This window comes from Pipistrellus kuhlii, unplaced genomic scaffold, assembly GCF_014108245.1.
Source record: "Pipistrellus kuhlii isolate mPipKuh1 unplaced genomic scaffold, mPipKuh1.p scaffold_m20_p_11, whole genome shotgun sequence".
Lineage (NCBI taxonomy): Eukaryota > Metazoa > Chordata > Mammalia > Chiroptera > Vespertilionidae > Pipistrellus > Pipistrellus kuhlii.
This window is the reverse complement of record NW_023425416.1, coordinates 4,962,745-4,990,137: the sequence shown is the minus strand read 5'-3', so window position 1 is coordinate 4,990,137 and position 27,393 is coordinate 4,962,745. Positions and strand designations below refer to the sequence as shown.

At 47.8% G+C, this 27,393-nt stretch overlaps 1 protein-coding gene and 1 pseudogene across 18 annotated transcripts in view; both read right to left on the bottom strand.

Moving 5' to 3' along the window:
* Window positions 1–4,152, bottom strand: part of MAGI1 (membrane associated guanylate kinase, WW and PDZ domain containing 1) — a 513,936-nt gene extending 509,784 nt beyond the window's left edge. For 5 of the 18 annotated variants that reach the window (XM_036430597.2, XM_036430598.2, XM_036430596.2 and 2 more), the window contains exon 1: window positions 3,786–4,149. In XM_036430597.2, coding sequence (XP_036286490.1) covers window positions 3,786–4,080 — 295 coding nt within the window. In that variant the 5' untranslated portion in view covers window positions 4,081–4,149. Of the gene's footprint in view, window positions 1–3,785 lie in introns of all 18 variants that reach the window. The other 13 variants (XM_045578954.1, XM_036430607.2, XM_036430614.2 and 10 more) reach the window with 5 other exon arrangements.
* On the bottom strand, window positions 3,472–24,091 carry LOC118715723 (annotated as a pseudogene).
* Window positions 24,092–27,393: the final 3,302 nt, after the last annotated feature.

Below are 27,393 nucleotides of genomic sequence, written 5' to 3'. Positions count from 1 at the left end.
CATTTTATATAATAATCTGGCCACTCAGTGTATATCCTATATGATAAAGAGCTAATATGCTAATGGCCATGACGCCCTCTCACTGTAACAACTGATCAGCAGGAGACTGTATGCGCACTGGGTGCACAAGGGGGGGGGTGGGGCCTTGGCTTTGGAAGACTGGGTCCCGCGGCACAGCAGGTGGGTTTCTGGGTCCTGCGGGTGCAGCGGGCGGTATTCTGGGTCCCGCCTCCCTCTGTGGCGGCAGCAGTGGCCACAGGACTCTTTCTGGGTCCCCCCTCTGGTGGCGGTGGTGGGGGGGCAGAGGCTGCAGGACTCTTTCTGGGTGGGAGGACAAGGCTGCATGCTCTGGGAGGCGCACAAGGGGAGGGATTCCGGGACTCGCACGATTTCGCGCACCAGGTCATTAGTATATATACAATAACATTTACTTAACCCTGGCCAGGGTCGCTTATTTGGCTGAACACTGTCCCATGCACTGAGAGGTTGCTGGTTCGATTCCCATTCAAGGCACATGCCCAGGTTGCTGGCTAGATCCCCAGTAAGGGGAATGCAGAAAGCAGCTGAGCTGTTTTTCCTTTCCTCTCCCTTCCACTCTCACTCTCTGAAGTCAATAAAAACATAAATACATACATACATTAAAAATAATAGTAACATTCACATAGCATATAGACATGAAATTTTTTAGGCATTTCTCCCTTTAAAATGAATTAACTCCCACCTGGTAGATCCATTTAGATTGATTCCTTCACAACCCAGTCCTGCTTCATATAACACCATTTGCCACAGCCTATTTTGGTCTGTGCATGTTTCCAGAGACCTGCCATGAAATAGCAGCAGAATTTTCTTCCACAAGAAGACTGTGACGTTTCCACACAGACAGCACCCACAGGGGCCCATGTCCCTGGGAGAGGCCAGCTCAGGGCGCAGACAACACAAAAGTAACATTTTCCTGTCCATGTACCAACTGGTGAGCCTTCCTACCATGATTGAAACGCAGTAATAAAGGCCCAGTAAGAGCAATCCTGGCATGATTGCAATCATATTCTCAATATAAAGGAGGGATCGGAAGACCAGGGAAATGCTCTCCAGTGCCATGTTTCTGTAATGAAGGTGTTAAAGATCTAATTACGCCCGTGTAATTATCACATGAAGCAGCTTTCATTTCCTAGCGGATTCCAGGCCATTCGAGGGTCCTCGTCCACATCCTTACTCTATCCCACCACGAGGAGGACAGTAGATGTACACACACCCCTGCTGTGGGCATGCCTGCACTGCGCATGGGATGGTTCTGGGGGAAGGGAATAACATAACACTTGGAGACACTACCACCTTCTTCCAACCCAGAGATGTCTGACCCAAACACACTGGATTATCCGACCGACCCTTCCTGAGTTCCATGAGGAGTCAGCCCTGGGACAATGCCCACAGGATCTCTGATAACTCCTGGAAGAGCTTCAGCCACACACAGCATCTTAATACGGAAAACAGCTCCCATACAGAACCCAACGGACACCTGCAGGTCCCCAACTAGAGAGATGGCTCCCCTTTCCCCAAAGGCCCCTGAACTGAGGCCTGCAGCTACTCCCATCACATGCTTTCTCACAGTATTTCCTCTCCAGTTCTACCATGACACGCACCATCCAGGTGACTGACTTTAGCAGCTAAACTTAGAAATAAACAGATAAACAGCCACTCAAATTCCATTTACATGTAACAATAACAGCTAATTTTTACTGAGCACTTACAATGTGCAAAACACTGTTCTGCATACTTTTTGCTTCTTAACTTAGGGAACACCCTCAAAAAAGCCGGCTTACAGATAAGGACGCATTCTTTGGTGAGGCCAGGAATGGGCCCTCAGGCAAAGACCCGGTGATAAGCAATGAATGAAGCACTCTCCCCTTTAATGCACTTACTACCTTGTATGGAAATGAGGCAAGAAATCCAACTCAGCTTTAGAACAAAGAAAAAACTAGGAAGTACAGGCTTGGGACCTCAGAGGAGGAAAGATCAATTCATCCTGGATGGTTGTCCCAGGGCTTCTTGGAGAAGGTGTCCTGGAAGGAGGGGACATAACAGAAAGCGCATCCCAGGACCCTCAGCTCCCAATGCTAAAAGGCCTGTCTACTCCCCCTCACCCTTCCTGTCTCATCTGGAACAGGCCTGTTAACCAGGAGGACCAGCACCCTTCTTCCTTGACATGCCCCTCCAGACAGCAGGCACACATGGGGATTTTCTCTGCCGCTTCCTCCAGGGCTTTCCTGGCAGAGAATCTGTCTCAGGCACGGTAGTACCAGGGTGCCTTGGGGAATCTCTCTGTGGGACCACCCCTCGCCCTCCCCACACCAGCAGGACATCACTCCTCTCCGGACACTGAGAGGGATTTGCTCCCACCCCTCCTCACAAGTCAGCTTCTGCCCTCCCAATCGGTCAGCTCCCCACCTCTCCAGCCAAGGCTCAGACCCTCATTTTGGTAACTGTGTGACTTTGGGCAAGTAACTGAAGGGAGGGCAATCCCAGTTTCCTTATCTGTAGCATGGGGTTTACAAGGATTCTTGTGACTCAGAACAAGAAAATGCAAGGCTAGCATTTTACAGAGACCGGCACAGAGTAAGTTAATAAGTAATAGCTATCCTTATCATCCGCACTGAGGGTGATGGGGCAGCGATGGGTGTGATGGCAGTGGCAGCACCAACTTGGGCTTGATTGGCCCTAAGTGGTACATACCCCTCCTTTCCCTCCTCCAGCTCCCGCCCCCCAAGCCTTGGGGCTAAGCCACCGGGAGGAGACACGTGTGCGTCACCCAGCTGTGGAGTGCATGCAGGACCTTCAGGGGGCTGGCTCAGGAACATGGGCTCCCCAACCCACCTGGAGGTTCTGAGGTAAAGATTTCCTAACGGAGAAGGTCCAACAGGCCCTGCCCTCGCTCACACCCATCCTCAGGTCCGGTCCGGACAGACAAGTGGCAAAAGCACGCAGCTCTGCACCCGCGGCTACGCTTCCCCAGGGAGCCAGGAGAGCTTCCACTTTGCCCCAGATTCAACTCCCCTACTGTCCCCCAGCCTCAGCCTCAGCTCCCCGACTGTCCCCAGCCTCAGCTCCCCGACTGTCCCCCAGCTTCAGTTCCCTGACTATCCTCCAGCCTCAGCTCCCCGACTGTCCTCCAGCCTCAGCTCCCCGACTGTCCCCCAGCTTCAGTTCCCCGACTGTCCTCCAGGCTCAGCTCCCCGACTGTCCCCCAGCCTCAGCTCCACAACTGTCCCCCAGGCTCAGCTCCCCAACTGTCCCCCAGGCTCAGCTCCCCAACTGTCCCCCAGCCTCAGGCTCAGCTCCCCAACTGTCCCCCAGCCTCAGCCTCAGCTCCCCGACTGTCCCCCGGGCTCATGCAATTGACTGTCCCCCAGCCTCAGCTCCCCGACTGTCCCCCAGCCTTAGCTTCCCGACTGTCCTCCAGGCTCAGCACCCCGACTGTCCCCGGGCTCCTGCAATTGACCGTTCCCCAGGCTCAGGCGAAACTGCGCTGCACTCAGGGCCAGGATAACAGGTTGGCAAACAGGCGCAAATCCAGCCCCCCCCTCCCCAAGTCAGGTGAGCAAACGGCCCGCAACCTCCTCTACACAACTTCGTGTATTTCTCCAGGACAGGGCGCATGGCCTCATGTCCCCCCTGAGCTGCGCTCGGAGGGTGGAAGCGGGAAACCGAGATGCCCTGGGCGGGGGATGCGCGCTCCGCAGGCCGCAGCCCGCCCTGCAAGCCTCCCCTGGGGGCGCGTCCCGTCCTACCTGGTCTGACGGCCTTGAAGGTGACGGCCTCCGGGCAGCTGTCCAGGACGCCCAGCACGTCGTAGCGGGGCAGGCCGGCCACGCGGACCCCCTGCACCTCCAGGAGCAGCTCCCCGGCGCCCAGCGCGGGGCCGTCCCCGCCGGGGAGCTCCGCCGCCGCTCCCACGTACGGGAACTCGCCGTGCTCCGCGCCCCCCAGCACCGTCACCCCCAGCTCGCCCTGGGGCCCCCGCCGCACGGTGCATTCGTGGACCTTGCTCGTCCAGTGGTTCTTCTTCTGGATCACTTTCGACATGACGAGTTGCACCCCTCCAACCCCCCCCCAAAAAAAAAAAAAAAAAAACAGAACACAAAAATAACAACGTGAGGGACAGGTGCCCCCACCGCGCGGCCCGGCCCCCGCGGCTCACGGGAGGGACATCCCCCTCCGGAGGTCCCCGCGGGAGAGCACTCGGCAGCCCCGCTCCCCGCACGCGCTCCGGCTCAAGCCATCACGGAGCAAACTTTCCGGCGGCCCCGCGGGCGAGCTCCGCTCCGGCGCCCGCGAGCTTTGTTTGCATTCCGGCGGCCCCGGTCCGCGCTCCGGCGCCGGCCGCGCTCCGGGACAGAGTCCACTCCGCCGCGCCGCTTATTTCTGCCTTCTTCCTCCTTCCTTCCTTCCTTCCTTCTTCCTTCCTTTCTTTCTCGCCTCTTGGAAACGCGGCGTCTCCTCTTCCCCGCCGGCGGGCAGCTCCTGAAGGTGCGGGAAGCCCGTCCGGCCAGTTGCCGGGAGCCCAGCAGACGCCGTCGCCGCCGAGCGGGGGCTAGGCGCCGGCGGGCGGGGGGAGCCGCCGGAGGGAAGCGGCCGCGGCCCCTTTAAGCAGATACAAAGGCTCGGCTTGTTTTGTTACAGTTCATTCTGTGCTGCGCCGCCGAGCGCGGCGGCCGGGGAGAGGAGACGCGCGCGCATGCGCCCCGCGGCCGCCCGCCCGCCCCGACCCTCCCTCCCCGAGGGAGAGATTCCATCGTGCTTCCCTTTGGGTCCTAAAGCCGACCTTCCGGGAGGAGGCAAACTACCCGCTTTCCTACACTCTTCTTAGTCCCCCTTTTCTTTCCGGGCCTCGGATGCAGCAACAGCCCCTTGGAGCTAGGGGGACCGCGCACGTGTTTTACTCCCAACTGTTTGCAACTTTTGAAACGCGGTGCATCTGGCTTTGGGGCATTTTGAAACCATTTCAAACAGGTGGGAGTTGGGGACGCTCGCACACACCCTCGCGCTCGCTCACACGTTCACGCCGGCCTGGGCCTGAGCCTTCTAATCGCCTTTGGCCGGCGGCTGGCCACGCTGTGGGTCGCCCAGCCTGCTTGTCCGCCGCCCCCACGCACCCCACCCCCCACTTCTCCCTCCGATCCCCGGCGCCGGACCCCGGGTGGGCGCTGCCCCCGCCCGCCCTGCACCCGCTCGCGGGGCCGGGTCCTGGAGCGGGTCTGGCCAGTGTCCCTGGCAAAGAGAGACTGGGGAGGAGGGGGACCCGCAGAACCCCCAAACGGGGGCCCCGTGAATGTCACACACCCACACACACAGAGACCCGAACCCTTAAAGTTTGGGGCCAACTTCCTTAAGACACAGGGAAACTAGGGACGAGGGGAAGGAGCCGGTGGACAGAGGAGGCTGGGGGCTTTTTAGCTGCCTTTCCTGCAAAGATGTCCGGAGTCAGGCATCTGCCCGGCTCAGGTCCCGGCTGGGCGGGAAGCCGGAGAACCCACGCCGCCGGGAGAGAAGGATCCCCCGGGGCTGGGATGCGCACCGCGGGGCGTGGGCACGGGTGCGGCAGCCCCAGCGGAATCCGCCGCCCGAGGCCGGGGCCGGTGGAGGAGGAGGTAGAGGTGGAGAAGGAGGTGGAGGTGGAGGTGGGGCGAGCGAGGTCCCAGCTCTGGAGCGGCGGACAAAGAACACCCCGCGCCTGCCGGGAAGGCCGCCCTCCCCACACTCCCCACATTGGCCTGGGCCGCGGAGTCTCCCAGGCAAATGTTTTCCTCCGTGATTTATAACTTGCTTGTTCCTCTTTGGTCACAGGAGAGAGACCAAGGGCTAAATAAGGGAGGTGAGAGGAGGGGCCCAGCGGCTCAAAATCCGTGTGACCTTGAGCCAGCTCTGTGACCCCCTGGGGTCTCCCGCTGTCCCCTGCTCAGTGAGGATAACAATGCTGCACAAGATGTTTAGGAGAGTACATGGACCAACACTTGTAAAGGGAATACTTTTAAGTGGCAAATAATAAAAACATAGTAGTAGTATGTGGAAAGAGAATTAGGAAATAATTGGGGGTTTCAAGTTACCTGATGATAATATTCTTCTCTAAAGCTTGAACTAGGATATAGGAATACATTTAACTAGTTTTTAAGCACTGCTTAGAGGGTGCTATGTAAGCTCACAAAACTCGGGGAAGATCTTGAGATATCCAGAACTGGAAAGCCCACGGCCTGGTAGAACCTGTGAAAGAGGGAGGTGGCCCATGGCCCTTGGCTCATCTTGGCGAGGAGAACTTGGTCTCCAGGCTCTTTGCTCAGAAGCAATCAGTGCTCGCACACTTGACAGGATCCAATGAGTGGGAACTTCAAAACGGTCCTTCCCAAACACAACAGCCAGCCGGACCATCAGAATCTCGGAACCTTTAAGGTTTCCCTTAAGTGGTGCTGATCCACAAGGCTGAGGAAGGACCACGGGTCTAGCATCTTGACTCCTGAGCATCAAGACCCTTTTGGAGGATAAACCTACGGCTCACATCTTCCTCTAGAGCAGTGGTTCCCAGCGTGGGGCATGCCCCTCAGAGGAGCACTTTGACTTTTAAAAGGGGCAATCAAGAATGATTTATTTTGAATGAATTTTTTTGCATTTCTTATGGTTCCAGGGGCCTCATATATGGTATCTAAATATGTATTGTGACATATTTGTGCATTTCAGTTCTCTATTACATGTTTTGAAACTTGATTTTCTATTTTTATATCACTTAATATTATTATTTTTTTAACAATTTCTTAGTGGTTTCTTCCTCAGTACTTCAACTGTCCTTTCATTCTTTTATTTTTCTCTTTCATGGATGCCATGTTCTTTGGAAGCTTGTTTAGACCAAGCCTTTTAGGCTTTCTCCACATGAATAGGAGTTCACTTTTTGAATAATCCTATATAATAAAACCTTAATATGCAAATTGAACAAACAGCAGAATGTTCAGTTGCTATGATGCACACTGACCACCAGGAGGCAGATGCTCAATGCAGGAGCTGCCCTAACCTATGGCGATGGAGAGTGGGGCAGGGGAGCAGGTGGTGCCAGGCCAGCTACCCCACCCCCACCACCCCATTGGTGGCCCCACAGATTGGCCCTGATCGCCACCCAGGCCTAGGGACCTTACCCATGCATGAATTTCATGCACCAAGCCTCTAGTAAGAATTACATGTCACAGGGGGGGGCATCAGGATTTTAGAGATGCTTAGGTAGGGCATGATCAAAAAAGTTGGGAACCACTGCTCTGAAGTGTAAGGTCCAGGAGGGCAGGGAACTTTGGCAGTGTGGTTTACTAACATTTTCCCAGTTCCTGGAACTGTGTCTGATTCCTAGTTAATGCACAAGTTTATTGAATGGATCCTCCACAAAAATGTACATTTTTGTATACCACCTTGGAGTCACAGACTCCCCTACAAGTCACTAGTCAGCTTTAACTTGCGGGTAAAGCTTACTTCTCCACTTCATATTCTGGTAGTCGTGGTTGCTTGCCAAGGGTTCCCCCGCCTGCCTAGAATCAGCATCTCCTCTCTGTTTCCCAGTTGACTCTCACTCTCACCTGGAGGAGTCCAAAGGATGGATGGGACCAAGCGTTTTCTGACTCTTCCTACTGTGCAATGCCATCTTCCTTCTCTAGGATTCCAAGTATCCTGCAGCTGAGAAGGGTAAAGCCTGGGGAACTTACCACACTTCAGATTTTCAATGTGGCATAACGCCAAGAAAGGATATCTGAGGATACAGAGGGCAGGATGGAGAGACGTATAGAGAGACATTATCCAAGAACATAAGTATTTTGAGCTTCCAAGTAGCAAGACTGCCAATTTTCAGGCAGTAAATTTTTGAAAACTCCCCTCCTCTGACCCTTTCTGTCTACTCTCCTTCACCTCGTCCACTTCCTGTGCCCTGGACTGGAAACAACTTCAGGAACTATCTATCTGATCCAACCTTTGAATTCTCAGCACCTAAACCCGCGCCCTGCGTGCAGTGTGCACCATGCACATTGGCTGAATGAATACATGAGGACATGGTTTAAGTGTGACATTAAACTGCAGAATATGGGACCTTGGATACAAAGCCTACGTAGTGTGGGGCTAAAACCAAGATACTTATAGACTGCTTTCGTGTAGTTATATCATTGTGAAGTTGATTTTTCTGGAAGAGATAAAAGTGGGATCCTAGCGTTCTGGCTTCTCTCACTTAGGCTGTGCCTTTGGAAATGCATCCCAGTGGGGAAATAATGCCATAAAATACCTAACTTTGAGGCTTGGCCTGGATGCCAGGATAATTATGTGCATCATTTTGTTTAATTGTCGCAACAACCATGTAAAGCAGGTATGACCTTGATTTTACAGTTGAGGAAAGTGAAGCTAAGACAGTAAAGAAACTTGCTCATGAGCTTGGGAGTAACACAGCTAAGGGGTGAGCCCAGAGGCATGCCCCAGACCCTGCTCAGAACGCTGTGCTAGGAGAGTGTCGGATGTTGCCACCTACCACTTAACATGTTTGGCTAGCAGCATTTTATTGGCTCTTGAATCTACTACCACAAAGTGTGTGCACACTAATTAAGTCACCCTCCTATCTGTTCCCTTTCATCCAAACGAATACAGTGTTCCACTCAGGAATCCAGTCTCCTGTTCCCCGTCTGGGGGCTCTGAAGAGTGAATAATTTGCTGAAATGTAAAGAGGATTAATTTGCAAACATTTCTGAAGTGTTTGGAGATCTATGGGCTGTGATGCAGATGACATGCCAAACATCCTTATACTGCTATCGCATAAGCATTTCAACAGTGAACTCCTAATAAGCACAGCAGACTCAGGTGAGAACCAAAGGATAATGCTGCAGAGATTAAGACCTTATTTTCATATAGCTAACTCCACTAAGGGAAAGGGAAAAACCCACAATTATTAAATGTGCATTTCCTTTCTTTTTCCCAAAAGTATTTCTTCCCAAAGTTTTCCATATGTGATCAAACAAATTTATACTTACAGTCTAAAGTGCAATTTACTTCATTTTTCTGAAAATATGAGGATGGGAAATAAGTTGGTGAGCGGTGGGGCAAAGAAAAACATATAAATTGGTTAGCTTTTTATTTTTTGAAAAATGTCAGCAGACATATATATTATAGATATCAATATACACTGAGTGGCCAGATTATTATGATCTCTGAACGCATAATAATCTGGCCACTCCGTGTATTTATATCTCAAATGGGTACCAAAAGTATTCCAGACGTTGGCTGGAAATCAACCACCTATTTGCCCTGAGCTTTCTATCAGCCAGTGCAAAGGGGAAAACTGATCACATGTATGATTTATAGTATTGTTGATATCAAATAAATGAGGTACTCAAGAGAAGCACACTGAGTGGCCAGATTTCATCTCTGGCCACTCATGGTAAGTACCTTGTACATATTTAGTACGGCACTGACTTCAAATTGGTGAGTGAGACCAAAGGAGGAGGCTGATGCCATCGCCCCGATGCAGAGCTAGTTACATTTGGTGGCGGGAGCCAAGGTGAAGGCAGGCAGGCAGAGCACTTGACACTTGTTGGATTCCTCACAGGGAGACAGAAGGGTAGTGTTGTCTGACATAGTCTTTCTCCTTCCCATACTTTCTGCTAGGCAAGAGCAAATAAAGTATTCGTCCTGGTGCCCTTTCCAGCATCACGTGTAAACTATTATTTTAATACCCCAGAGAAGGGGCTCCGGGAAGAGAGTTTAAGCCTGCTGGTTCACTTCCATGGGAGAAATGAATATTGGCAACTGGAAGACTTGAGATTCGATGATAGTTGCAGAAACCCACGGACATATTGTAAGAATCTCTCCTAAAACTTCCCAAATGATTCTTCTGCATAAAACACTACATTTCCCAAATTAGCATTTTACCCTGCATAATTCTACTGAAAATATGTCTTTTGATATTGTTAATTTTCTTAAGAACAGGACATTTGCTTTTTTCTTGATTATAGATGTTTGTATCTCTTTTATTCCATCTCCCAGCAACTCTATGACAGTATAATAATTTGAACATGGCAGGTGCTTAAACATGGCAGGTGCTTAAACAATACAGGATTTTATTATTGAAGGTGTTCCCTCCCTTCTTCCTCACTGAGTGTCTTTAACAATTTACTCCACCAAAACAGAACCGAATGAGAGAAGAAGAATTAAGATTCAGACTGAAGTTAAGGGTGGATGCCCATATTTTAAAAATACCCCTACTGCCTGGTTGGTGTGGCTCAATGGTGGAGCGTCAACCTATGAACCTGGAGGTCATCATTCAATTTCTGGTCAGGGCACATGCCCAGGTTGTAGGCTCGATCCCCAGTAGGGGGCATGCAAGAGGCAGCCAATCAATGATTCTCTCCCTCTCCCTTCCTCTCTGAAATCAATAAAAAGATTTTTTTAAAATAACCCTGCTGATGTTTTTGTTGAACATTTTTTAAAGTAAAAAGGCAGAATTAAATTATTAAAAATAAAGCTCAAAATACCTATGTTCTTGGATCATAAGATATTAAAAATTCTATTACCTAGAAATAACTACTTTTTACATTTGGGTATATCTCTTGGATTTTGGTCGATATAAATATGTACACATAGAGTTTCTCTCTCTCTTTTTTAATCCTTTTTCACTCACCAATATATCATTAGTCTCCTATTTGTAAGCATGGGTCTACATTTATCACTTTCAATAGCTCAACAAGCCCTAGCTGGTTTGGCTCAGTGGATAGAGTGTTGGCCTATGGAAGAAGGATCCCAGGGTCAATTCCAGTCAAGGGCACATGCCTGGGTTGCAGACTCAATCCCCAGTAGGGGGTGTGCAGGAGGCAGCTCATCAATGATTCTCTCTTATCATTGATGTTTCTACCTCCTTCACCCTTCTTCTCTGAAATCAATAAAAATATATTTTTAAAAAATAGTTCAACAATATTTCATTCTTTGAATGTTTTATAATGTGTTTAGCCAAGGTCCTATGAATGATCATTGGAATGGGGCTAAAGTAATTATTTACATTAGGATATTTTGGTTGCCAGTGACAGAAGCCCAGTTTAGCTTAAGCGAAAAAGGCAATGTATTCCCCCATGTGTCTGGCAAGACTGGAATGTTCATCACCAGATGAAGAGGCTCAGGCTCTGTCCACCGCTTTCTCGGCATCTCTCAGCTCTGCTCTGCTCTGTCGCCCTCATCCTCTCCTACTCCATCCAGATCGGCCTTCTCCAGGCAGCCAGGAAAGGCAGCCAGGGCAGCTGGCTTCATCCAGGTTTAGCAATGTCAGGAGAAAGGAGATTCTCACTAGCAGTTTGAAAAAGCAATCGAGAAATTCCCATCCGCATTACTGCTTTCAGTTTCAGTTGTTGAGAGTAGAGGTAGAATTTGCCTGCTCCTCGGTGGCTTTGACAATAAACACAAGCTGGTCGCTAGCACTGTCTGCTGGGGGGGAAGCCTGGCGGAGTGTGTGGACTTGGGGTCATGCCAGGAGACCTCAGCAAGGTGTGTCCTCTGCAGGCTCGTACCAGGGTCCCCTTTCCTGTGGATAAGAGTTCCGAGAATTCAAGTGTGGTGCGAGTTTGATTCCAATCAGAGCTGCAAGCGCTGGCCCACATTTTGGTGGACAGTTTGAAGAAATGCTGAAGCTGGCAACTGTGCGGGATCGGACCCTCTCCAAAGGAAGCCAGTCAAGGGTTTTACGTCTTGAATACGGACGCTTTGTTAAATTACATACGGCCTATTTCAGATGTCCCCAAATGAATCTCACTCTCTCTGAGGCTACACTGCAGAAGAGAATTAAATGTTCCAAGATGGCATGTGACAGTTGGTACATTATTTTCATTCCTTCATTCCTTCAACAAATGTTGGTTAAATGCTTATTTTGTCCATTCTTACTAGGCACTGATAGTACAAAACTAAGAGGCACGCTTTTTCTTTCTTTTCCTTTTTTTCTGGAGGAAGTTTACCTCCTAATTGGACCCTCGGACAAGGAAACAATTGTGTTCGGTAAGTTCAATAACTGGGGGCCGGGGAGTCCTGGGGGACAGCTCATTAGGGAGGCGGCAGCCGGTAAACGGAGCCTCAGGAACTAAAGGGGCCACTGTAAGGAGAAAGCCTTGCCCCCGCCCACTCTAATTTATTTTACTAGGATTTTAAGAAGTGAAAGACAAAGTCCGGTTTTATGACCACATTATGGTACTCAAAGGTGTGTTTTCCGGGAGCCGGTCACGGAGTTCTCAGATGCGGAGTTCACCGCAGTGGGAATATATGGCTCCGTGAAGCACAGCGCTGTCTTCCGCAAAGCTGATCCAGCAGACATGAGGTGCATTTGGAAAGTGACTCAGGATAATGAAGCAATCTGGAATCTGAGCAACCTTCATCCTGACCTGTGCTATCTTTGGAAAATCGTTCCCCATAAAATCTTGTAGCCAGATGAATGAGGGACCCCCTCCTCCCCCCGAAAAAAAATGTGTTATTCACTTTCCAGATTCAGCACGTTCCTAGAATTTTAAACTTATTTTTATGGACCTTTGCCCAGGTGAGGGGAGGCTCAGCCAAACCCAGAGTGGGTAAGAGCAACATCCCCGAGGGAGTCAGTGCCCAAATGCAGTGTTTGTGTTCTGCGCTCCAGACACTCCGGCTGAGAAACTCAGCGTGTGAGTCTCAGGACCCCAAGGGTTTTACGTGCAGCAGGGAACTGCCGAATTAAGCTAAATACTGGAAGACGCTGCAGTTTTAACTATTAAGTTAGCCCTCTGCTTTATTGAATGCACAAGCTGGCATACGCTTGGGAATGTTTCTGCTCCCAAACTCACAGCATCTGCATTTTTCAGATATTTGACCTTGTTCTTTGACCTTTCCTCTAGAATCCTGAGAGTGCTGGGAATACTCACAGCTGAGAGATGGAGAAACATCTAGAAAGATAGCAATTCTTTTTTTTTTCTTTTTTCTTTTTAACTTAAATCCCAGAGTACTCTGTTTTAGACTAGACTCAATTTCCCCTCGAGTTAACATATTGCCTTGTTATGCCTTTCCCTTTTGAACTGACACCACTGAAGCCTGAAACTGCCAAAGCTGTGCACTCCCCTTGCTAACACAGCGGGAATTTCCTGGCTGCTCCCCGGTAGTGAGAGCCTTCTCCAGGTTACTGTTTTCAAACTTACTTTATTGCAGTTAGAATAAGAAATGCATTTTGTTTCTCTACCCATCACACATACACATCTATAATAATGAAAATGTAATATGCTAAATAGACCAGACACCCAAACGACCTTCCAGATATCATTCTGTACATCCTTCTGGACAAAGCTGCCATGGTGAAGGCCAAAGCAGAGGTGATAAGGAGTGATCAGGTAGGCAGAGGCAGTTAGGGGTGATCAGGCAGGCAGACAGGTGAAGAGTTAGGAGCCAACAGTCTCAGATTGCGAGAGGGATGTCCGACTGCAGGTTAGGCCTGATCACGCAGGAATCCCTGCAAGATCAGGCCTAAATCAGCAGTTGGACATCCCCCAAGGGGTCCCAGATTGCAGGAGGGTGCAGGCTGGGCTGAGGGAATCTCCCCCCACCCCCTGGCCCATGCACAAATTTTGTGCACCAGGCCTCTAGTGTATACATATTATTGAAATGAAAGTTTCATGGAATCATACTTGTCTTTGTCTGTGTGGATACGTTGCACCAGGGTTATGGCCCACAGCCAAGTCCATTCCTTAACTTTTGTCTTTATGACCAGTGAGTTGAGTCATTTAACATTTTTAAATGGTTGAAAAACAAATAAAAAAAAAGAATAATATTTATATTGTATTATAACATTTATTTACAGTTATGTCATGCACTCTTAAATCTTCCCGTTATTGTCTCATTAAATCTTCACAACAATTTAACTTTGTCTTAGTCAAAATGGTGATCATAATAGAAATGGTGGTTAACACTTTTTAGGTGAGTGGTCATTGTGCCAGATGCTTTGGTGCATCTAAAACTTAGATGATGCATTTATTTAATCCTCGCTATAAGGCTGGGAGCATTAGTATTTCTGATTTTACAGATGAGGAAGTGGAGACTTGACAAGACTATGTAACTTGGACAGATCTCACACATAGGAAGTGGCAGTTGGGATTTGCTCCTAGGCTCTGTTTTTAAACCTCTGATTTTGATTACTATTCAGCTTTGTAGCCTCTTGTCCACCACTTGACACATACCAAGGGCCCAGTGCATATTGAAGAATGAATGAATACATGCATGAATGAATAGTGGCCTCTCCTGGATCCTGACCAAACACAGGAACACAGACAAATTAGGTGATTGCTCTTGCTTTAAAAAGCAAACAAGCAGTCCAGCCTGTGTTGCTCAGTGGATGAGGATCAACCCACCAGCCAGGAGGTCATGGTTCAATTCCCCATCGGAGTTCATGTCCTGGTTGTGAGCTGTCCCTGATAGGGGGCGTGCAGGAAGCAGCAGATCAGTGATTCTGTCTCCCATCATTGATGTTTCTATCTCTCTCTCCCTATCCCTTCCTCTCTCTGAAATAAATAAAAACATTTTTTAAAGCAAGCAAACAAATTATATGTCTCATTTACTGAGTACCAAATATTGCAGGTAAGTTTTCTCACTTGATCCTCATAATGATACTATGAGGTAGATGCTATCTTTTTTTTACAGAAGAAGAGACTGAGGGTCAAAGATATAAAGTACCTTGTCTGAGATGACGAAGTCAGAATTCAAACCTATGTGATTAAGACCATGTTCTTAATCACTGTACTATGTACTTTCCTTTGTTAATTTCTAATGTCACTATAATACTATCTACCCCATTTTGCAGGCAAAATAAACAATGAATCAGAGCCTTTGTCAATAACTATAATGTTCTCCAATGACATATTTCTCTATCAAAATTTTCAAAACCTTTGGAAGTAGTAGAAGATGCCTTCCACTATATTTGATGTAGAAATTACACTCTTAAAATGTTGTTATATAATCTTTGCTGGTTTTCTGTTCATCTAAAACTATTCTAAAACTAAAACATTCTGAAGCACATGGAAAGCTGTTTAACATCATTAGCCATTAGGGAAACACAAATAAAAAAATAAAAAACCACAATAAGATACCACTTCACACCCACTGGAATGGGTATAATTTTTCTAATGGAAATTTGCAAGTGTTGGTGCAGATATGAAGAAATCGGAACCCTTGTACATTGCTGGTGGAACTTTAAAATGATGCTGTCTCTGTAGAAAACAGTTTGGCGATTCTTCAATATGTAGACATAGAATAACTATATGAGCCAGCAGTTCCATTCCTGGATATATACCCATAAGCATTGAATATAGGTGTTCAGCCCTAGCCAGTTTGGCTCAATGGATAGGCATTGGCCTGCAGACCAAAAGGGTCCCAGGTCTTATTCTGGTCAAGGGCACATACCAGCATTCCAGGCTCCACCTCAGTCAGGGCTCACGTAGGAGGCAACCAATCAATCTGTTTCTCTCACATAGATGCTTCTCTCTGTCTTTCTCTCTCTCTTCCACTTTCCCTAAAAAAACAATGGGAATATATCCTCGGATGAGGATTAACAACAACAATAAAAGCAACGTGATCTGGGTTTAGGGAGATAACCAGACTTTTCTCTCCATATTTGGCTTTCTACATCCCAAGAGGAGGATACTGTGAACAGGTCTTTAAAATAGTCTCCACAGGAGAATAGCCACCCACTATGCCTATAAGGGGAGTTTATAATAAACTTTGTGTCACTGCTATTGCTGAAATGTCTAGGCTGGTTCCAACCTGTTACCAAGTAAGAGCAGTTGTGGAATCTAGGAGTGGATAGGAAAGACTTTATTAAGAGAAAAGATACCTATTCTTCCCTTTCCCTGGAGGATAACGAGGCTGTCACCATGGATATCAGGGCTGCTAGTACTCCTTGCATTTGCATTTGGCACCCTCCCAGGTAACTTATGGAGCAAATCCTAAAACAGCTCCAAAAGGATCTGTGCAGCTGCATTAGCAACTAAGAGGCAACAACGGTTAGAGAGGCAGGTGGAATTCATCTCCCAGAAGGTCCACAGGACTCCCTGCTTGTACCATGCACAGTTCCCCCACTCACAGAGTTAGCCTTAGAAGGAGAACATGCTTCTAGAACCCTACCCTCTACCTCTGTCTGTCCCCGCTCTGCTCTCCTGGGAGGAGAGGGATGCTGGGAATAGCTTCAGTGTTTGGCTTCCAGGGGCCTAATTTCTCCGTGGACACTTTTTAAAAACCGATTTTAAAAAAGAGAGAGGAAGGAGAGAGAGAGAGAGAGAGAGAGAGAGAGAGAGAGAGAGAGAGAGAGAGAGAGAGAGAGAGAGGGAGGGAGGGAGGGAGGGAGGGAGAGAGGGAGGGAGGGAGAGAGAGAGAGAGAGAGAGAGAGAGAGAGAGAGAGAGAGAGAGAGAGAGAGAGAGAGAGAGTGTTGTACTTACACGGTACTTACCCATTCATTGGTTACCTCTTGTATGTGCCCTGACCCCTGACCGGAGCTTGAACCTGAAACCTTGGAGATTTTAGGACGACACTCTGACCAACTACAAGTGGTGCCCTTGCCGCAGGCCTCATTCTGGGCAGGAGCGAGGGGTACAGCAGTGGCCCCCGCAGGCCCCCAGAGTGAGGCCCGCAGCAAGGGCACCGCTTATAGTTACCAGGCCAGCACCTGGGACACATTTAATCTCCGTTCTTGGCAAAAACTGCAAGATGACAAAAGCTGCCGCTGAGTGACTAGGTGTGTGTGAAGAGTGGCAGAGTGGGCCAGAGGAGTGTCTGGGGTGAAGGGTGTAACAGGAGGTCCCATCCCTGCTGTACATTCTAGTCGTACCACAGCTGTAACGACTTCTGGCCTGTTGTATTAACACAACCAGAGGGCTAAGATGCCCTTGTTCTCCTGACTCCACCAGCTCAGGTAAAGCTTCTATGTTTGTGTCAGTGGTATCTGTACTGCTGTGTTCAGGCATTCATCATTCAGAAATATTCACTGAGTGCCTGCCGTCTGCTAACCATTTGCTAAGCACTAGATACTGATTCCGCCTTTCATTGAATAAAAATTTGCTTAACTTCCGATGCCTGCCAGGCATTTGAGCTACGAGGGGGAAACACAGTCTAATAAACGGAGAGCTTCATTCTCACAGAGCTCACATATTTGTAGAGTAATACAGGAATAAGAACATAGAGTCTTGGAGGGGCAGATGGGTATGGCGGGGAGCAGAGGCTTGTGGTGCCCATGGTAGGATTTGCTGTATGTGTAAGGTCAGGGAAAGCCTCATGAAGAAGGTCATGTCTGAGCTGAGACCTGAGGCAGTGAGACGGGACCCAGTGGCTCCCGGGGAGGCAAGGCTCAAGGCGGAGGGGAGGGCAATAGCGGAGCCCTGAGGTCAGAGTGTGCTTGGTGCGATGGGAACACAGAGCTGGAAACCATAGACAAGCCTGTCTCCTTCACAGACCGTTCAGATGGCAATCAAGCATCTCCCCGGGAGATGGCTAGTGCTGAGGGGGCCAAGTGCCAAGAGGGAAAGAAACACAGATAGGGCTAAAGCTCCAAAAAGGATACCAGGTTGAATCTTAGGAAGCAGTTTAAAATGAAGTCCAAAGAAGAAGGGGAGGTTAACCTGGTGAAGGGGAATGAGACTGGGGGGGTATTGGGTAGCATTTGCTATCATGGGGACAGTGTGCGTCCAAAGGGGTGGAAGGAGACAGCACTAGTTCTAAGAAATGAAGGTCCAGGCATCCTGTTTGCAGAGAGTGAGGGGAAGCATCCTTGATCAGCTGGGAGCTATGAGCAGGGACGCATCTCACTGGGTCCCGCAGTTTCTATTATAATGGTTTAAGTCAATGTGTCTTCAGTCTGTCTTCTTCGCTGGAGCCAGCCCCCGGGGTCTGGGGCCCTGCGGGGGCCACTGCTGCACCCCTGGCTCCTGCCCAGAGCGAGGCCCGCAGCAAGGATGCCAAATATCAATGCAGTTATCGGCTGGCCAGCGGACTGTCTAGCAACACAAGCATCTGACAGCCACCTGACAGTCCAATAGGGAGGCTTCCAGTTGTGTTTTGTGAATAGCCTACCAGCTGATTCTGCCAAATTCTGGGTTTGGAAAAGGCCAGTAGACTAGGCAGTGTTTAAAGCTGTGATTTCTCCTTCAAAGCCACAGACGAAAGCTGTCGGTGACCCTGGGGAGCTCCTCCCACGGAAGCAGAGTCCACGTGGTACCATGGAAGCAGGTTCTCCCTGTCCCCTGGCCACAGGGTCCTCGTGGACGGGTGCTCACGGGCACAGCAGTGAGGAGTGAGACAGTCAGGGGAAAACAGTTCTTTCCTTTCGGGAACACCTGTGTGTGACTAAGAGGCCTGCTGTCCACCAGCAGACTGATTTCCAGGGCACCCCCACTGGGAGAGAGAAAGGAGGTGTAACAGAACTCCGGGACGAAGGCAGAGCCCTAGCCAAGTCCTCATTTTTTGTAAGATGAAAGATCAGCCTTTTGGGCCCCCTTCCTCATCGGTGTCTGTTGGGCCTGGGGTAACAGACTTAATCCTTATTTTCATACCTCCCTTCTCCACTCCTCCTGCCGAGTGCCCTCACCTCCCAGTGAAGACACCAGTGGTTCCGGGGAAGCGGTCTGTCCTGCCCAGGGCAGGAGCAGGTCTCCCAGGTGAGTGGATACACTGTTCACTCACCGGGTCCCAGCCCCGGATTCAGCTCTGCCCGGGTCACCCAGGCTGGCTCATTGGCATGAGCCTCGGTGATTGCACTCGGAATGCTGGGACAAATGCTGCCTTCATTCTGGACTGGGTGAGGCTGCAGTTACAGGGCCTGCAGCAGAGATGGCCATTTTGGTCGCCGATGCCAGAGGCCAGCCTGGGGCCGGTACGAATATAAAAGAGACCAGAGTTGAAAGAATTGAAGGGAAAGAACAGTGAAACCCCCAAAACATTGTGAATCTCAGAATCAAATCACACCTGAACTCTGCCCTGCTCTGGACTCTTTATTTTTTTTAAAAGCAGTGGTTTTTTTTTAAAATATATCATTTTTTATTGATTTCAGAGAGGAAAAGAGAGAGAGAGAGAGAGAGAAACATCAATGATGAGAAAGAATCATTGATTGATTGCCTCCTTCATGCCCCCCACTGGGGAACCAGCCCTCAACACAGGTATGTACCCTGGCTAAGAATCGAATCATGGCCTCCTGTTGATAGGTCGATGCCCATGGCCTCCTGTTCATAGGTCGATGCTCAACCACTGAGCCACATTGGCTGGGCACTGGACTCTTTCATTATTAATAAGTCCCTACATTCTGCTCATTGTGTACATGGAGCCTTCTGTAATTGGTCAAACCACCATAGACAGTAAAGATGATGACAATTCAGAAACACTGTTCTGTTCTCTAGAAATACAGCAGGTCATCCCAGGACACTGAATTAAAAAAATAAATATGCAACAGTGACACCATTGTAATTAGGCATTAATAATGGGGAAGAGCAAAGGGAAGGCCAGACATTCTAGGCATGTCATTTGGGCAGCTTCACCAGGAAGCTACAACTTTACCTGCCCCAGAGGTCCAACAAAGGGAAGATAGACACATGCCCGGTAAAGGTGAGGGAGCTACTGAAAGTGCTTGCTGTCAATTACACCTGGGGACACAGATGGTTGGCCAGAATGGGCGTGGACACTGCAAGGGTTGCAAGATTTGGGATACATAACACTCTAACGGGCCTAACTAAAGACTCTCTCGGGATTCTTGTGACCCTGGGCTTGCAGGGATCTTTTGCTCCTGCTTCCCTGCATTTGCCCCCATTGCCCACAGCCATGTGGGTCCCACACACAATGGGCTACCGGATTGGAACTAGCCCGATGCTGGATGGACCCAGCCTCAACACAGAGGGAAACCTGGACACTGGCTCTGGTTTTAGCTCTACTGGAACCCCAGCTACGCTTTGACTTGATAAAGGAAATGGGACTTGGGTAACCCAGGGACTTAACTCTGCACAAATAAAAAATCACCTGTTCTCACGTGGGAGTTTCAGACCATTCTTTTTCTCTGGATATTGTAAGGACCCCGCTCCCAGCATCCTGTGGGGAAGAGGACTCCCCCACATCATTCAGTATCAGCAGTTGGTATAGAAAACCAGAATGTGGGTTGAATTGCTCCAAGATCCACCTCCTCTTAATTTTTTAAATACAACCTTCCATTCCACACTAGCGGGTTTGACTCCATGGATAGAATATCAGCCTGTGGACTGATGTGTCCTGGGTTCGATTCTGGTCAAGGGCACATGCCCAGTTGTGGGCTTGATCCCCAGTAGTGGGCATGGTACCTATGGGCAGCCACTTTATAGGTTGATCAGTGGCCTATGAGCAGGCCTGTCTACAGAGCTTTGTCCAACAGGAATGATGGTAACAACATTGCACCAATCAGATTCTTTCTTTAATTTGGCAGAATGCATGTTAGCTAAGGAAGCAAAACCAAAGGGGAATAGTAGCTGAGTTCTGTCACTGTTGAACCCTTTAGTCAAGGTTTTCATGCCCAGCTCAAGAAGGTCTTCATTCTACTTCATTCCAGGGTGTTCGTACTCAAACCTGAGATGGGATGGATGACTTTGTTAGAAATTTGCTATGCTGGCACCCCGGTCTCAAACTTTCAGGCTCCAGAAGTGTGAGAAATACATTTTTGTTGTTTATAAGCTTACTCAGTCTACGGTACTTTGTTACAGCAGCCTGAGCAAACTAAGACAATGGAACTGAATTTATTGGGCAATGCTCTTTATTATGAAAACTAGAGGCCCCAGGCACAAAAATCCATGCACTCGGGGACTATCCTTCCCCTGGCTACAGGCAGCTGGCCCCACCCCTGCCACTGCCACTGCTTGCTACCTGTGCAGTGCTGTCCCCCCTCCCCTGCTACCCTCAACACCCAGAGACTACATTACTTAGAAGTTACACACAATGGTCATAACTGCTGAATATCTGTTTGTAACAACAAACCATAGCATATTTATATGGTATCACATGGAGTGATTATAGAAACTAACTTATATATTTTGTCTTGTTTTGTTTTTTTAAATATATATTTTTATATATAATATAAAATAAAGTATAAAAACCACATGCAGTTGAAAGCCTTGCCAGGACAGCCAGTCTGTGAACATTCAGTGAGTATGTGCTTTGGAAGGCACCCATGCCTCGTACCCACAGCAACTCCAGCAGGGCAGAAGAGGGTGCACCCTGGCTGCCACTCGGGCAGGACTGAGCTGGACTATGCTGGATAGGTACATCAGGGCCTGGCACTGTGCCCTTCTCCAGCCTTGCATCAGGATCAGGGTCAGGGCTGGGGGCAGGCAGATTGCAATTTCATTCTGAGTTCCATACTCAGCCTAATCTTAGTTGCAACTCATGGCTTTTCCTGGCTGCTAGGATGTCCTTTGGGTGGGTGCCCTGGTGGAGAGGCTGGAGAAGTGCCCACAGTTGCCTGGTTGGGTATCTCTTCTGTCCTGCCTACTGCAAGCCTGACCCCAGGAAGAACACGCCACACGCCCCCCCCATCCCCACCACCCTCAGGACTACTTTGGTCTCAGCGCTTGGTCCTGGGTTTCATCAGCCTTGGTTCCTCCCCTGGTATGGCTGATCTGAGTTTCACAAAAAAGCCTGGCTGATGCTGGCTGTGCTGAGCTTCATTGAAGAGTTTTACATGCAGCAAGAAAAAGCCCTCTGGGACCCTCCTCCTCTGCCCTCTCCTCATCTCCTCCTCCTCCTCTTCTTCCTCCTCCCAGGCCATGGTCACTTCTTCTCCAGCTGCTGCAGCAGTGGGCTGCCTTCTGAGTCGGGAGCCTTTATGCTGTTGGTCCTGATGACGGAGGTGGGGCAATGTTGGCTGAGCATCAGGATGAGCTGCTGCCACTCCTGCATCAGCTCCTCCATCTGGGTTTTCAGCTCTGCATTCATGAGCTCCAGCCACTCAGATTCCTGCTGCAGGAACTCCTTCCTCTCCTTCTTCTTGTTCTGGCATCAGGCTGCCACCACTTTGTTCTTTTCCCAGCGCCTTTTTCTCTGCTCCTGTTCCTCGTCTAGCTCACTTTTCACAGGTTGGGGCCTCTTGCCCAGTTTCACCTCCAGGAAGTGCAAAGGGGCGATCATGGCCCCAATGTTGTGGATGTCAGTGTATTTCAGCTCCTCTGCAGCCAGGGCCCAGCTGGGAGTCCAGTCAGGAGGCCGAGCCCTGCAGAGAGCCCGCAGTCATGGAAGGGTCTGGGATCTGCCCAGGAATAATGGCAGGAGGCATGGCAGTCCAGCCCTGCAGAAGCTGCGAGGGGAGGCTGCCACCCTGGGACCTGGGTCAGGCTGCAGCCACCATGCCCACGCAGGAGCCTCCGTGGCACCAGCCCCGCCCTGCAGTGTCCACCACCACCAGTGCCTCCCATAGAAGCTGCCAAGCATCCCTCCCACAGGCTGTGGCCTATGTCTCCCTCTTTGAGGCAACTGATTGCAGGGCTCTGCCTGCCTGTCTCATCACCCCTAACCTCTGGCCTGCCTACCTGATGACCCCTAACTGCTGGCCTGCCTACCTGATGATCCCTAACCACTTGCTAAGGGTAGGGCCAGCTCCGAGAGGTGCCAAGGTGGTTCTGCTCTCTGGTCATTCTGGTCTCTGGGTTTTGATTATATAAGATGTACTAAGGCAAGAGTAGTTTGTATAATAAAATTAAAATAATAACATGAACATAGAAGTAAAGTAATAAAGTGAAAATAAAATAGCTCATTTAGTCAGCCAGGGAGTATAAAGGAGAAGCAACATGGCTAACAATGTCTTCCTTCTACTGATGGAAACACTACCTCTGACCAAAGGCAAGTGAATTTGTTTAATCTGCGAAGACAAGGCAACTGCCTTCTCAGGCTGTTGAGGAAACAATTCATTTAAAATGATCCCTAGCCAGAAAGCTCGGATAGTTAGAGCATCATTCTGATGCACAAGTTTGGGGGTTTGATCCCCAGCTAGGGCACATACAGAAATCAACCAATGCATGACTGCATAAATGGGTGGGAAAACAGATTGATATTTCTTATTATATTTCCCTCTCTTCTCTCTCTCTCTCTCTCTCTCTCTCTCTCTCTCTCTCTCTCTCTCTCTCTCTCTCTCTCTCTCCCTCTCTCTCTCTCTCCCTGTGTCTATCTCTATCTCTATCTCTCAAGCCCAATCAATAAAATAAAATGACTGTGCTCTACATACTGTAAAAGAAATGTAAGCCCATAATACAAATGGCAGTCTGATGCATCAAAAGGGCTCTTTTCATCTCAAGACCTTGAGGTGTTTCACAAATGATAACTATCTCTTACATCATCCCCCTCTGAGGTAAGACTTATTTTCCCCACTTATAACGGAGCCTACATAAAATAATTTCTCCCAAAGCCCCAAGTCATGAATGCTCTCTGAATTCCCTACCTGCTGAGATATGTGTAAGTTAGCACATAAATCACATCGTTAAAGAAAAATCTTTAAATCAGGCAGTCATGTTTGAGCTATCAAGAGACTAAGCTCATTAGGGATTTCAGATTTCAAGTAAAAATTGCCCGGTGATGAATGAAAATGGGAATGGACTAAAATAATTTCCAGACAAAAATCTTTTCAGTTCTACTTCATAATTTAATGACATTTTCAATATTTGGATGGGCTAAGAGATGAATTGACTTCAAAACGCATTCTGAAATTACAGGTGACCTGGAGCCAAAATAAAGAATATCTGACCAAGCATACATTCTCAGAGGAATGATAATAAAATCCCAGACTGGAAGAATGTTTCCTTTTATTGCCCAAATCCATAGAAATGCTCCATGGCAGAGCAAACTTTTAATATCTGGTCACAACAGGACATCATTCTTAATGATACCCAGCTGCAGAGTGTGTGCTTGGAATTTTCAGCCCTCCCTTTGTGCTGTAAGGAACCCTACATTTTAGATTTACAAAATGTAACTTTTATTCATAAAACATTACAAGTATCAAGAAAAGCACAAGGGAAGTACCAAAAGCTCCATACAACCCTTATCTAATTCACCAATTGCTAACATCTTGCCTGTTTCATAAAAATTTCCCCCAAACCATTTTGCAATTAAGTTGCGTTCATGCCACCCTACCCTTGAATTCTTCAGTGTGTATCCCCTAAAAACCAGGAGATCCTCTCACAGGACTGCTGCACAGTCACCTACTTCAGGTCATTAAACATTGATCAATACTTTAATTCAATCTGTTGTCTGTATTCCAGTTTTGTTGACTGATCCAAAAAGAACCTTTATTGCCATTTTTTTCTCTCCAGTCTGGGATTCAGACCAAGATTGCATATTACATTTTGTTATTATGTCTCCTTTAATTTTGATCAGTCCTTCAGCCTTTCCGTCTTTCGTGACAATGACACTTAGGGTGAACACAGGTTTGTGTTTAAATAGGTTACATAGATAACATTTTTTTTTTTGAGAAATGTAGGCCTTATGGTTGTTGTTATTATTTTGCAATTAACAATTTTTGTTAGTAAAGGAGATAAAGGAAAAATGAGAACAGAATGGCATCTAATTCAGCCATGTAATGTGTGTGAAAACAGCGCTGGACCTAGCTGCTGCCCAGGAAATGGCCTCAGAAGGACCGCTCTGCCCCTCCAAGCATACCTGGTGCCATGTGAGTGAGGGCCATGGATGGGTGTTGGTCATTTTATCCTCATCATCTAACACAATGATTGGCAAACCCATTAGTCAACAGAGCCAAATATCAACAGGACAACGATTGAAATTTCTTTTGAGAGCCAAATTTTTTAAACTTAAACTTCTTCTAACGCCACGTCTTCAAAATAGACTCTCCCAGGCCGTGGTGTTTTTGTGGAAGTGCCACACTCAAGGGGCTCAAGAGCTGCATGTAACTCGAGAGCCGCAGTTTGCCGACCACTGATCTAACACAATGGACTGGTATGCAGTAGATGAGTGAAGTTTGTTAAGTCAATGACTACCATGGGGGAGAGGACGTGTACTCAGGTGTGTTAAATGGCAGCATTTTCTTTGTTTTCTTTTAATCATCTTGCTATAATGGCAAGGCAGGAAGTAACTGAGCAGGATTCGAAGTTGACAGCTCATCTTCTCAGAGAAGAAGGGTTTCTAAACATACTCCTGGACAGAACATGCTTATTTCCCAAATGCTGAAAATCCACTGACATGGTGTGATGTTCCATGATCTCTAACTGTGCCATATAGAAGTTTCTTCTTTATACATTCCTCCTCTCCACACTTCAGGATACCAAACACTTGTTACCACAAATTCTGCTGAATTGAAATTTGTGGAGTTTTTGAAACTCTCTCTGTCAACAGAACATGCTAAGCACATATTTGCAAAATAAACAGCTGTAAGGTGCCTGTTTTGTCTGCTTAAGATAACAACAGTACTTTGCTTAGGCACCATTTGCATTCAGGTGATGGATTAATTGTGAACATTTGTATATGTCCCAAATTTGGGGGACACTTACTATATTTCTGATTACTCACTCTAATTCCCACACAACACATTTCAGCCACAGATAAGGTGATTGACATCCAGAAATTGGGAAGTAGGCCAGAATTACACAGCGAGCAAGTGCGTTAGCTGGGATTTGAATCCAGATCTCTACATGCCCAGCTGGCTGCCCTCTCCTGGGACAGACCTGTTGAGTGGTGGAGCTCCCGATATTTGTGAATCCCTGGTAGGCAGGGCACAGGTGCTCGGACACTAGCAAAGCAGTTTCACTAAAAATCTTTCTTGAAAAATAATTAAATGTATACTATTTGAAAAAGAAAATCAATAATGTAGCATTTATGGGAAAAGTAGAACTTTATTCTTTTTACTTATTTCTTTTACTTTACTTGTTTTTATTTTGAAATACAAGATGGAGTATGGGAAGTAGGCTTTGAGCCCCTTCTAAGATTTTATATTTATGTTTTTTAATTTTTTTATTTGTTTAGGGAAAATTGAATTTGTTTAAAGAAAGGGGGTGGGGGTAGAATTCCCCAAGGGAAGGGGACACTGGGCGATGCTGCAGCCCCAGGAGCTGGGGTTTCACCCTCATGTGCAGTCACTGGCGGGAAGCTCTTGTCCTCAGTGGTTTGGGCTGAGCTGGGCTTGGAACCGGGGGAATGCAGGTGTGCAGTCAGGGGTGTTCAGGACAGTTCCCATTCCTCGTACGGCCTGAGCCTGGTGGCCAGAGAGCTTGTCCTGGCCTCCGTTCCGTGGTGGGAAGCTTGCAGATGGTCGTTAAGGATTGTGTGGCCCTAGAGTGCTAACGTTTCTCTCCTCTTTCTAGTTGTTAGTAATTATTTTTTAAATTAAAATATATTTTATTGATTTTTTTTAAAAAGAGGAAGAGAGAGGGATAGAGAGTTACAAAACATCGATGAGATAGAATCATCAATCAGCTGCCTCTTGCACACCCCCTACTGGAGATATGCCTGCAACCAAGGTACATGCACTTGACTGGAATCGAACCTGGGACCTTTCAGTCCACAGACCAAAGCTCTATCCACTGAGCCAAACCGTAATTATTCTTATGGAATCAGGGAGAAGGTCCTGTCAGTCATCCTAAGGCAAGGCCTCTCCCTGTCCCTGATGCTGCTGGCAGGGAAATACAACATTCCAGCATAGCAGGCTTTGAAAAAGTTTAAATAATAGATTGTTACCTTTATTGTGTTCATGCAAATAATCAGAACAAATTAAAACTAAACTTAATACAGTAAATAACTGGTTTTAATTTGGCTCTTTATTAAAAATAATGGTATTCTTTTTTAAAATATATTTTTAGTGATTTCAGAGAAGGGAGAGGAAGGGAGATATAGAAACATCAATGATGAGAGAGAATCATTGATCATTTGCCTCCTGCGTGCTCCCCACTGGAGATCAAGCCTGAAACTGACTGAGAATTGAACCATGACTTCCTGGTTCATAGCTCGATGCTCAACCACTGAGCCACATCAGGCTCAGTGTATTCTTATTTGTCAAAGCTTCCCATGTAATTTTTCAAGCATATTAAATAGGCCTAATTAGTTTAAAAATGTAGGAGAATGAATCTTTGAGGTATTCCAGGGCCCCTTGAAATAGTTTAAAGTCATTTCTCTGAGGTTTTTTTTTTTAAAGTCTTTCAAAATTTTATTTATATATATTTTTATATTTTTATTATTGAGAGTATTACAGATGTCACCCTCCCCACCCCCATTACCCTCTTCCATCCGGTTCCCACCCTGCCCTATGCCTTCATCACCCTATTGTTTGTGTCCATAAGTAATGCATATATACATATGTTCTTTGATTAATTTCTTTCCACCCCACCCTTCCCTCTGAGATTTGTCAATCTGTTCCATGTCTC